The sequence below is a fragment of the Dasypus novemcinctus genome, chromosome 1 (assembly GCF_030445035.2).
Source record: "Dasypus novemcinctus isolate mDasNov1 chromosome 1, mDasNov1.1.hap2, whole genome shotgun sequence".
Taxonomy (NCBI): domain Eukaryota; kingdom Metazoa; phylum Chordata; class Mammalia; order Cingulata; family Dasypodidae; genus Dasypus; species Dasypus novemcinctus.
The window spans coordinates 53,597,403-53,609,515 of record NC_080673.1 but is presented as its reverse complement, the minus strand read 5'-3'; the positions used below and the strand labels follow the sequence as shown (position 1 = coordinate 53,609,515).

The 12,113-nt window shown below is 36.4% G+C and overlaps 1 protein-coding gene across 1 annotated transcript in view; it reads left to right on the top strand.

Moving 5' to 3' along the window:
- The window catches only part of SCOC (short coiled-coil protein), a 53,152-nt gene extending 41,382 nt beyond the window's left edge, over positions 1–11,770 (top strand). Inside the window, exons 2-4 of the mRNA XM_004471942.5 lie at positions 8,198–8,269; positions 8,632–8,715; positions 10,158–11,770. Of these exons, the coding sequence (XP_004471999.1) occupies positions 8,198–8,269; positions 8,632–8,715; positions 10,158–10,300 (299 nt within the window). The 3' untranslated portion in view covers positions 10,301–11,770. The remainder of the gene's footprint in view (positions 1–8,197; positions 8,270–8,631; positions 8,716–10,157) is intronic.
- Positions 11,771–12,113: the final 343 nt, after the last annotated feature.

Sequence of the window (12,113 nt, the reverse complement as noted above, 5' to 3'; positions counted from 1 at the left end):
GTTTCTTTATTTGTAAAATAGAGCAGCTAGAGTATGATTTTTCCAAAATTCTTTTTATGGCCTGAATTATGTGAGCTAAAAGGGAGAAAGGATACTAACATTTATGTGTATCAACTCATTAAGTCCTTATAACAGGCTCCATGAGGTACATACTATTATCCCTGTGTTTTAGGTGAGGAAACTGGCTAAGAAGTTAATCTTATCCAAGGTTCCAGAGCTTGTAAATGGCAGAGCTAGGATTTGTACCATGCAGTCTAAGTCTTTGTTCTTAATCACTGTGCTGAACTGTCTCTAGAGAAGAGGGATACTGTAATAATATTAGTAAGAATTGTAGACGTATATTTGGTAAAATGATAGTCTTTGGCCATGGTTAGATATTTGGGCACTGAAAAGATTATTTATTTAATGAAATGAATCTTTTACTGATGCTTACCATAGCTATTGATCCATGTTCTCACTATACCTTCTGTTTCCTGGATGTAAATTTTTAAAATAATTTTTAATTCCCTTCCATTGACCAAGGTTGGATGAGGAGAGACTCCAAAATTTACTGTGATTTTTGAGAAAAGTTTTGCAAGGTCTAACCTAGGCTTAGGTCAGAATTGAAGAATATCAGAGAAGCATATCCATTTTAGAACTAAGGCAGGCTTAGAGCTGACAGCAGTCTTGGGTTGAAGAGAGCCTCACCATCCCAAATCTGTTTCAATATTCCCACACTTGAGATGCTTTGGTCTGGATTCCCCCCTTTTTTTTCTTGTCAGATTTCCATTTATATGTAGGAATGTGAGAATTTTAAAATTCTCTTATTTTAAATGTCAATTTTAAAATGTACCCTTATCGGTACATTTGACAAGAAATTAGATTGATGAGATAGCGACTATAGATTAAAAAAGGGTTTTACAGTTGGGAAAAACGAGTCTTGTATGAGTTCATATTGTATGGTACTGTAATAATGTAGTAATGAACAGGAGTTTCAGAGTTTCCAGATTGACTTTATTTTGAAAGAAAAGAATATCCATGGCTAAAATACTTTGGCATGGAGAGCTCAACAAACTTTTTGACCAGGTATAAATCAGCTATTACTCTAAAATCTACTGAAAGACTTTGAATATATACAATAGAATTTTGAGGCCATTTGATTTAATCACAATAGAGAAAACTGCTACTTTTTTGTTGTTGTGGAGAAGTGGTGAGTAATGCTTTTGCCCTTTATTAATCAGTGATATCCATTTGTACAAGACTGCCACATACAGTTGGGTAGGTTTTACACTGTACAACTCTTGGGGTTCTGTCCGTTACATAGACCATGACCTGAATATTCTCTCTCAGGTTGTGTGGTATATCCTACAGGACTGTCTTGGTGGTCCTGCTTTGTGCTTCTGCCCCACCTCAATACTGAATGTTTTTCTATGCATAATTTTTCCTCTAGTAAGGCCTTGCCTTCCCTACTCCCCATTTTTTTACTGTCTTATTTTTAATTTTTTAAATTTTAATTTTTTAACTTTTTCAGATGTCACAACCATTGATAAGCATGCTTCTGTTGTTTGAGTTACATGTGGCCAAAATTTCAGAACCTAGCCTTCCTACATTGGCCAGTCTGGAACACTTGTATTTTATAGAAGACTTTTGGGTTTAATTTTAAAGATTAGACTGAAAAATAAACAAATATACCACAACCCTATAATACATTTGATTTTAAAATCAGAGGTATTAATTTAGTAATTATCTGCTGCTTTGGCTTGTGTATCTTATAACTCTTCTCAGCAACTATGAAAATTCTGTTTAGCTGCAGTCCTTTTTTTAAAAATTTATTGAAATATATTACTCATACATAAACAATAAGCGTATAATAGTTGTGAATTTACAAAACAAACATTTATAACATCAAACAAACATATATAACATCTCACCCTACCACCAATAACTTGCACTGTTTTTAAACCTTTTTAACTAATGATTAAAGAGCATTGTCAAAATATTACTACTAAACAAAGTATTTTTCCCCTAACCAATCCAATTGTTATCTTTATATCATTTATATATGAACATACATAAACAAGTGTATAGTAAAAGTTGTGAACTTAAAAAGTAAACATGCATAACATCATACAGGGGTCCCATACATCAACCCTCCACCAACACCTTGCATTATCATGAGACGTTTGTTACAAGCTATGAAAGAACACTGTCAAAATCTTACTACTAATCATAGCCCTTATCTTACATTTGGTGTGTTTTTCCCCAACCCACCCTATTATTATTTTTTAAATATATTTTTTTACGACAGAAGTTGTAAACTTATAAAACAATCTTGCACATGTGCAGAATTCCCAAACAACACCCATCCATCAACTCACCAATATGTGGTGTGTCATTTGGTATAGATAAAATAATATCATCTGATTGTTACCATGTCCATAGTGTACATTTGGCTCACATTTTCTATACTGCCTCAGTATCAACACAGTACATCTTTTGCATAGATGCAAGAATATTATATTATTACTACTAACCACAGTCCATAGGTCACTCCAGCTGTATTTTTCCCATGCTTCTCCACATTCCCATCACCCTGCAGTAGTGATAAACATTTGTTCTAGCTAACAAAGGACACTCTTGCATCTGTAGCATCAACCACAATTCTCACCCGCCTCTTGGTTTACTGTGCTATCCAGTTCCTAGATTATTCTCAAGAATTCTGTCAATTGGCATTTATATAACTAGACTACCATTTTCAGTCACATCCTATTTATAAACTAGCTGTTACTCACTGTGTGTTACCATCCACTCTACACATTTCCACAATTTTACAGTAAAGCTAATTAAAACTTCTACATACATTAAACATCAGTAGTCCACTCAGTCCTTCTCATCTCCTTTAAGAATCCACCACCTACCACCAGGTCTTGAAGATTTCCAATAATTTCTTCTATAAGTTTTATGGTTCTTTTATTTTTAGTTTTTTAATCCATTTTGAGTTAATTTTTGGGAAAGGTGTGAGACAGGGGTCCTCATTCCTTCTTTCAGCTATGGATGTCCAATTTTTTCAGCACCATTTGTTGAATGGATTGTTTTGCCTGAGCTGTTTGAGTTTGACAGGCTAGTCAAAAATCACTTGACCATACCTGTGAAGGTCTGTTTCTGAACCATAAATTTGGTTCCATTGATCTACTGTGTCTGTCTCTAGGCCAGTACCATGTTGTTTTTACCACTATAGGTTGCAGTTTTCTGAATACAAGTGCTTTACATCATTGGTTAAGTTTATTCTTGACTATTAGAGTTTTATTTGTCATATTTTATTTTCACTACTCTTTTGACACTTTTAATTGCTTTTATTGTTATAATCTTCATTTCTAGACTGTCTCCCAGACTCCTCTTTCTGGTCTTTTCTTTTCAAGCTCTAGCATACCCTTTAGTATTTCCTGAAAATCTGGTCTCTTGCTTAGAAATTCTCTCAGTTTCTGTTTATCTGTGAATATTCTAATTTCACCCTCATTTTTGAAAGACAGTCTTGCTGGATATGAGATTCTTGGCTGGAAGTTTTTGTCTTGTACCTTGTATCTTAAATATATCAGACCACTGTCTTCTTGTCTCCATGGTTTCTGGTGAGAAATCAGCACTTAATCTTATTGGATATCCCTTGTATGTTATGCATTGCTTTTCTCTTGCTCCTCTCAGAATTTTTTCTTTGTCTTTGGCCTTTGACATTCTGATGAGTATGTGTCTTGGAGTTGGTCTATTTGGGGTTTTTTGGATGGGAGTACATTGTACTTCTTGGACAAGGATATCTATGTCCTTCAATAGGGTTGGGGAATTTTCTAACATTATTTCTTTAAATATGCCCCTTTTCCCTTCTCTTCTCCTTCTGGAACACCCATGACACACATGTTTGCATGCCTTTTGCTGTCATTTAGTTCCCTGAGACCTCGTTCAGCTTTTACCATTCTTTTCATCATCTGTTCTTTTGTATGTTCACTTTCAGAGGCCATTTCTTAAAGCTCACCAATCTTTTCTTCTGCCTTCTTAAATCTGCTATTATATGATTCCAATGTTTTTTTAATTTCATTGATTGCACCTTTCATTCCCATAAGATCTGCTGTTTTTCTGTATATGCTTTCAAATTCTTTGTGCTCGTCCAATGTCTTCTTACTATCCTTAATCTCTAGCAGTCGCATCGAATTTATTAAGGAGATTTGTTTGAATATCTATAATTAGTTGTCTCAACTCCTTTATGTCATCTGGAGGCTTATCTTGTTCCTTTAACTGGGCCACAGCTTCCTGTTTCTTGGTGTGGATTGTAATTTTTTGTTGGTGTCTTCGCATCTGGCTTACTAGAGTATTTATTCTGGGTGCAGTTTTTCTCTTTAGTTTAGGGCTTCCTGCCCTTTCTCCTTTGTTGGTTGTGCAGTAGGAGCCAAGGAGGCAATTGGTGCTATAAACTGTGGAGGCTCAAGCTGCCATCATTGCACCAGGGACCAGTGAAGCTTCTTCCAACTTTCTCCTTTGCCAGGGGAAAAGGCACAGCTATGTGGAATAATCCACATGCAGGCCTCGACTGTAGTTGCCCAGAGAGACCGCTTCACATCCCTTTCTCCCCTGCCTGGGGTGGGGATGGAGCTGCAGGTATGGACAGCAATCTATTTAGTGTGGGTCCAAGATGACTGCAGTTGCCCTGGTAGACTTCTGATTTTCAGTCTATGCCAGCCAAAGTTCCCTGCAGTTACCTGTATAGGCTGGTGCAGGGCTCCTCAGCCTCCTCCCCTCCAGAGGTGGGGCTGAAGCCTAACCAGGCTGCAGGCTGATCTGTGTGAAAGAAACTGGTTCCTGCCCACACTGAGAGTTTTAGTCAGCCCAGCTTCCCGTCAGGCTGGGGCGGAGTCAGAATGGAGGCCACTGGCCTCTTTCTGGTTCACACCCCCATTCCCAGGGTTATCTCTTAGCCAGCCAAGTCTCCCATTCAGTAGCTGAAATTGGCAGCCAACCATCTCCTCCTCCCCTATTTTTGGGAAATGGAGCTTCCAATTCCTGTCACAAAACAGTTCCTGGGGTGGCTCATGCCACCAGAGTAGGATAGTCACTGGCCTTTGCAGCTTAGGGGGTAATTTCCCAGAGAGGCTGGCACAGGTCCCGCAGCTTCCTCCCTGCTGGAGGTGGCACTGGGGCCTAGGCTTGAGCTGCAATCTGATCTGGATGGGAAGGAGCTGGTCCCCACCAGCACTGGGATCCTCAGTCCGCCCTGCTTCTTCTTGTGCCAGGCGCGGTGGTAAGGTGGCAGCTCCTGGCTTGGGACAGGCTTTCTTTCTGACTTGGACAGGCTCAAGCTTTAGCTGTCCTCAGGATTATACTGTAGCCTGCTGAATTTTCTCATCAATAGCTGAAATTGGTGCCCAGCCATCTCTTCCTGCCCTGTTTTGGGGAAGTGGAGCTTTCGATTCCAGCCACGGAACAGCTCCCAAGGCGGGTTGTGCCTCCAGTGGAGGATGGGCACCAGCCTCCAGGGCGTGGAGTGCTCTACCAAAAGTCGTATCTGTAGGTGGGCAGTCTCCTCCTCCCACTCCTTCAAGGATGTTGCAGGATGCTCTTCTGGCCTTCTGGAGTGCCCAATCAGGTGCTTCAGCTAGCTCCAGAGAGCTCTGGGTGTTAACTAACTGCCCTGCAGCAGGAGCTGACTCTAAGAGCGCCTCACTCGGCCGCCATCTTTCTGGTTGTCTCCCGGCACTTTGCTGTAGTTCTTTTTTAAAAAGTGAACATTAGAACTCTGAAGCATTTTTTTAGCAGTAGTAGGCATACAGAAATAGAGTTGCAGGGGAAATGGCCAAGCTCTAGTCTACTGTTGCTGAGCACTGCCAAGGTCCCTTACTGTAGCTTTTGTGGGTTCCCTCTGTCATCACTGCCAGCCCTGCTTTAGCCAGCTGAGTTGTTGAAATGGTATGAAAAATGAAGTGACTGGCACCTCATTAGAAGTGTGCTTCTTTCTAGGGAATTGTTACGTTTTCGCTGCTAACAGTCTCCTCCTATTTTAAAGAGACATGTTGATTGGATGGAAAGAAATACTTTTTGAAGTGTGGTTTTTGAATACCAGAATAGGTTGAATAACTTAACCCCCACAAAATTTTTTTTAAAAACAAATTTAATCATTGGTCTGTTTGGATTTATGTGTATGTGCTAATTTATACTTTCTCTGAGGTATACAGACCCTGAGGACTAAAACCATATAAAAATAAAAGAGCAGCTGTAATGCTTGATGAGTGATAGGATGCTGGAAGACTTGGTGTGGGTTATTTAAACATTAAGTTAGGGAAGTGGACTTGGCCCAGTGGTTAGGGCATCCGCCTACGACATGGGAGGTCCAGGGTTCAAACCCCGGGTCTCCTTGACCCATGTGGAGTTGGCCCATGCACAGTGCTGATGCGCTCAAGGAGTGCCCTGCCACGCAGGGGTGTCCCCCGTGTAGGGGAGCCCCACGTGCAAGGAGTGTGCCCCATAAGGAGAGCCACCCAGCACGAAAGAAAGTGCAGCCTGCCCAAGAATGGCACCGCACACACACAGAGCTGACACAGCAAGATGACCAACAAAAAGAAACACAGATTCCCGGTGCCGCTGATAAGGATAGAAGCGGTCACAGAAGAACACACAGTGAATGGACACAGAGAGCAGACAACTGGGGGCTGGGGGGAGAGAAATAAATTTAAGAAAACACAAAAAACACATTAAGTTAATTTATACCCTTTGCAGTTAATTCTTTAATAATGGTAAGCAAAGGATGTTTAGTATCTTTTTAAAAAGGTTATTTTATGGTATCTTGAGTAATGTGTGGAGATATATTTCTATATATTTATATATAGCTATATATATATATATATATAGCTATATATATAGCTATATATAGCATTCTATTTCCCTATTCATGCTAGTACCTGAAGTGTAACATAAATTGTATTAAGTGTAGCTGTGACAGAATATACAATAACTCTTTTGTTTGTGATTCAGGTTTCTAGTATGTAGACATTCTTGTTCTATAGGTTTGGGTTTTATTCTTTAGCATATGGTGGCATACCAATATCTTGAATACAGTAGGTGCTAAATAAATACTTGTTAAAAGAATAACAACTCTGATTAAGACAGATCTAGATTGCTTTAGTATAATAGATTGGTTAACAGATTTGCTTTTGGTAACAACCTGGTAGCATTATTTAATACATTTTGAGCATACTGAATGACTATAAAATGAATGGTATCAATAAAGCAGAACATTCTGTTTCCCAGCAATTTTGTGCTCTGATATTTTGGAACCTTTTACCCAAACAATAATATGTTAACGTTTATTTACTCATTTACATCCTGATTAATCTATTTTGGCTTAACCATAACCATGGGATAACAAATAGACATTTTTCTAATGTTGTAGATAGTATTTTTCTTTGGAATTCTACGTATTTTTAAAAAATTAAACAATATATGTAAAAAAATATTTTAACAATGAAGATTATTTTGAAAGCGATTTGTCTTCATCCCTGCCATCATCCCTTAATGTGGGAGCTGTTTTCATTTTCCTGTGTTCCCTTTATCCATATTTGTGCATTTTTTACATAATTTACATCAGAGATTGTACACTTTTGTAGACATTCTTCCATGGTATTATAGTCATAATTATTTTTAGTAGCCATTCCATTAAAAATTACCACTATAATTTGCCAGACTCTGAATGAACAGTTGTTTCCAGTTCGTTGGGTTGTGAATAAGGTTGAAGTGAACATTTTTATATATAAAACTTTTTTCTTTGTAATTGTCCTTAAGCTAAATTTCCAAGAGTAGAAAAGGTTTAAATGTTTTTATGAATATTGTGCTGCTTTCCAAAAAAGACTATGCATTTAAATTTTGTATTCAATATTTGTGTTTTTCCTATAACCTTGCTAGCACTGATCACTTACTTTTACAAAAACTAATTAAATAGATGTATTTAATTTTATATTTCTTTGATTATCAAGAAACTCAACATTTTCTCCTGTTTACTACATACTTCCTTTTTGTAAACTTGTTTGTAAATATCCTTTATTTACCCATTGTGTATTTTGTCCTTAGAAATGGTAGTGTGTGGGAATAGGGACTATTGGATCACATTTAACTAAATAATCATTTCGTAAAAAAGTATTTTTGCTATATATATCTATGTTTCTTAACTTTTTCTTCATTGCAGACCATTCTTCGAGGGTTTTGTATCCAAGGCCCAAAAGTTTGTTATCCAAGATGATGAATGCTGACATGGATGGTATGTTCTTCATTTTCCTTTTTGTATATTCCTGGTATTGTGGATACTTTTGCGTTATTAAGCAATGGAAAGAGCAGAGACGCAATAATTAGACGACTTGGATCTTGTCTATCGTATTTACTTATTTATAACCCATCTAGTTTTAAAAGAGATCTAAGGCAGCTTCCATATTACTTAACTGTTAGAATTGGCTTGTCATTTTATCTTCATACCAGTGTCCTCATCTATAGTATGGGGGCTGGATAACTTTTTATTTCACAGGGCTCTGGTATGACTATAAAGCATTTTGCAGATTCTTAGGCACTACATTACACACATGGTACCTATGTTAATTAATAGTAAATTGAATCTTCTTATTACAGCCGTTGATGCTGAAAATCAGGTGGAACTGGAGGAAAAAACACGACTTATTAATCAAGTTTTGGAACTCCAACACACACTTGAAGGTTAGCTTGCATTTTGTAGTTTTCTTGAATTCATCCAGTTCTTTGAAATTCTAAGCATTTATGTGGCTGAATTTTGTATATATTAATATACAGAATTTTTAAAACAATAAACTTTGAACAACATTTCAATAGTTTTTTTCCCTTTCCTGCCTGTTAACTAGGCTGGCAGTTTTAAAGAACAGATATGGTTCTTTATAGTGTTCTTAGGTTCCCCTCTTTAAGGGCTCTCTTATTTTCCATTAAATAACTAATACGATGCTATTTAGAGTATGAGAGCCCCTTTTTAAGTCCCTCTCATTGTGTTACCAAAATCACTTTAATAAAACTTACATTAAAATAAAAACAATTAACCTATAGAGATTAAAAAGGAATTGAACTGAGTTTTTTCATTTTCTGATGTCTTACATAAAATACTACCACTGAAACGTCTTTGGTTTTTAATGAAATTAAGAGCTTGTGTTTTTGGAGCCAGACTGAGCAGATCTTGTCCCTCCAGTGACTTCCCATTTCACACAGTTAGTAAAAGTCAAAGTCCTTACATTGGCCAATATCTATGAGTTCCCCGTTAACTTTCAGAGTCATGACACTCTCTGCCTCGTACACTGACCTCCTTTGTGTTCCGAAAAATGCCAAGCGTGTCTGCTCAGGGCCTCAGCAGTTGTTCCCTCTGCCTGAGCCTTCTTCCCTTAGTTATTTACATATCTATAGGGCTTTTTCCCTCACTTAACAAAAAAGAGCATCTCTTTTACTTACTGTCACCCTTACCTGCCTTATTTTTTCTCCAGACCAACTCATCACTGTGCCACAAACTATATACTTGATTTAATGCCTGTTTAACCCCCACTGCACATACTCTTCTCCACGTGTACAGACACGCATACATTAGTGTGTAAGCTCAGTGAAGCCTGGACCTTCTTTTTTTTGTTGTTGTTGCTCACCGCTGGATCCCCAGCATCTTCCCCAGTTCCTCTTAGAGGGCATAGTATATATTTGTTAAATGAACAAATGTGGGTATTTGATCATTTTTAAAATTTTAAATAAAAAAAAATTTGCTAGTGTAAAAATATAAAATTTTCAGTTGCTTGGAAGCTGACTCACTATCCAGTATATGAATTCAGCTATAATTATCTTTACTATAAATATCTTAAACACTTACAGTAAAGACATGTTCTTATGCTGGTAAGATGTTGGAAGCAGAATTTACGTTTTAAAAGTCTTTTAAAAAAAAGAATGATGTGAACTATATTTCAACTTATCAAAATCTGTTTTTAGGAAGTATTGCCTACTGCTTGGCACTGTTTAACTTCTTTAAAGTAATCTGAATAGAAGAGAAAATTTAAAGATTGTGGTATCTCTTAAACATGAGTCTTAAACATTTTGTAATATGGAGTCATTGCCATCATTTCATTGTTAATGGGTTGTTTTTTTTTTTTTTGATATAGATCTCTCAGCAAGAGTAGATGCAGTTAAGGAAGAAAATCTGAAACTAAAATCGGAAAACCAAGTTCTTGGACAATATATAGAAAACCTCATGTCAGCTTCTAGTGTTTTTCAAACAACTGACACAAAAAGCAAAAGAAAGTAAGGTGTTGAGATCCATTCTGTCTTATGGACGTGCTGCTGATTTTTTTTTCCTTTAAAATTTGGATAGATTCCAAAAGTTACAGTACCTTTGTGGCTTCATTGAATATTTATGAATATAATGGCAGATCTAGGCACAATTAAGAGCACTAAAAGCATAACTGGAGCCTTCTATGAGTTTGTGTATTATCTTAGTCTATGAAAACGTGCAAATGTATTGTAGAGACTTTATAATTAGAATTGTATATATTTATGAAAACTTGAAAATCAGTGTTTTATCAAATTTCCTTTGATTTACAAGTTAGCATTGTCTTTTATTATAGGCTTAGTAAAAGATGACACAAGAAAATAATTACCATGTTGTAAAAAAGTGACCAAAATCATGTACTGAATACACAGCTTTATGTACCCTGCTTACCATCTTGTGCCTCTTTTTCATTTGCCTCTTCCTTCCCATTTCCCTTCCCCTAAGGAAAAGTTGATCCACATTTGTAAAAGTAGTTTTAATAGTTAATCATTTATGAAAATAACCTGAACTTATTGTTGAAATTTAACCAAAATAAGATAGTTTCTCAGCTATGGCCTATAATTTGTTAAATTTAATAACAAGATAGGCCTGTTAGTTTCTCTTTGATAAATTGAAAACAGAGGTGATAAAAATGATTGTTCTTTAAAACTGTGAATTTCCAAATTGGGAAGATTTGTTCAAAACTTCTACATGAAGTGACCCACTTAGTATATGAAAAGATGAGATCTGGTTGTGTGAGTGTGTGTGTGTTTAAAATAGAAAATCTGGAGAAACAGAAATTGAATGGAAAAATAAATAGTAACCAACTCCAATGTTTTCATTACAGATTTGTGTCATCTCTGGCATAGATTTTTATATGTGAAAGTGGATTAAGTCTGACTAACCTTATGTAAGCCACATCTGGAAGAGAACAATTGCAGAGTTTGGTTTCTTAAGTTTTTTTTTATGGTGCCCAGAAGATCAAGTTTGCAAAACCCTTAAGAGTATATTAGTATCAGAATTATGAAGAAAATGGGAGAGTTTTACCTACATACTAATTGATAATCTTTCTCACTATTTTCTCTCACTAGTTTTTGAATTTTCTGTAAATCCAACTACATGGTTTACAGTTTTTGACATCCTTTTACTAGAGTTTTTAAAAATTCAGTTGTAGATTCTATTTGGTAAAGGAATTTATTAGAAGTAATGTTAAAATGTTAATTATAACAGGAAGAGATCCACTGATAAACAGCTTGTGGTTTTAGATTTGGGCCACTTTTAATCATGGAATAATAATTTTATGTTTGTATTGGTGCAAGTAAGATTCAGTAAATGACTTTAGCTGTATAGATATTTAATAGTCATACTGCAAACATTTTGCATCCCTTTTGTGACCTAGTTTACAAATGTTTGAAAACTGTGTTGCAGTTCTGCTTTGCTGTTTAATAAAAAGCTGTTTCGAGCGATTGTGTTGTGTTTTGATGTGGTAGGTAACTGGGGCATGTAATGGTATGCCCAGGGTTCAAAGCCACAGGATAAATAGCATATCCATCTCGTTGGGTGTTTGTGGGGAATATTATTATATATATAATATTATAGGATATTACATATTAATTTTAAAAATAAAAGCATCTAGAGAAAGATAAAGGATTGAAGATCTCCTGGGTAAAGGGAATTTTATTTTCTGGGTTACCTAAGCTACTATAACAAGAGACCCAATGATACAGAGTATGAAATAATATATGTTTCTCTTCCAACTAATGGTTCCAAGATGAGCATTGTAGACTGCAGACCTGGTTTTATGTAATCA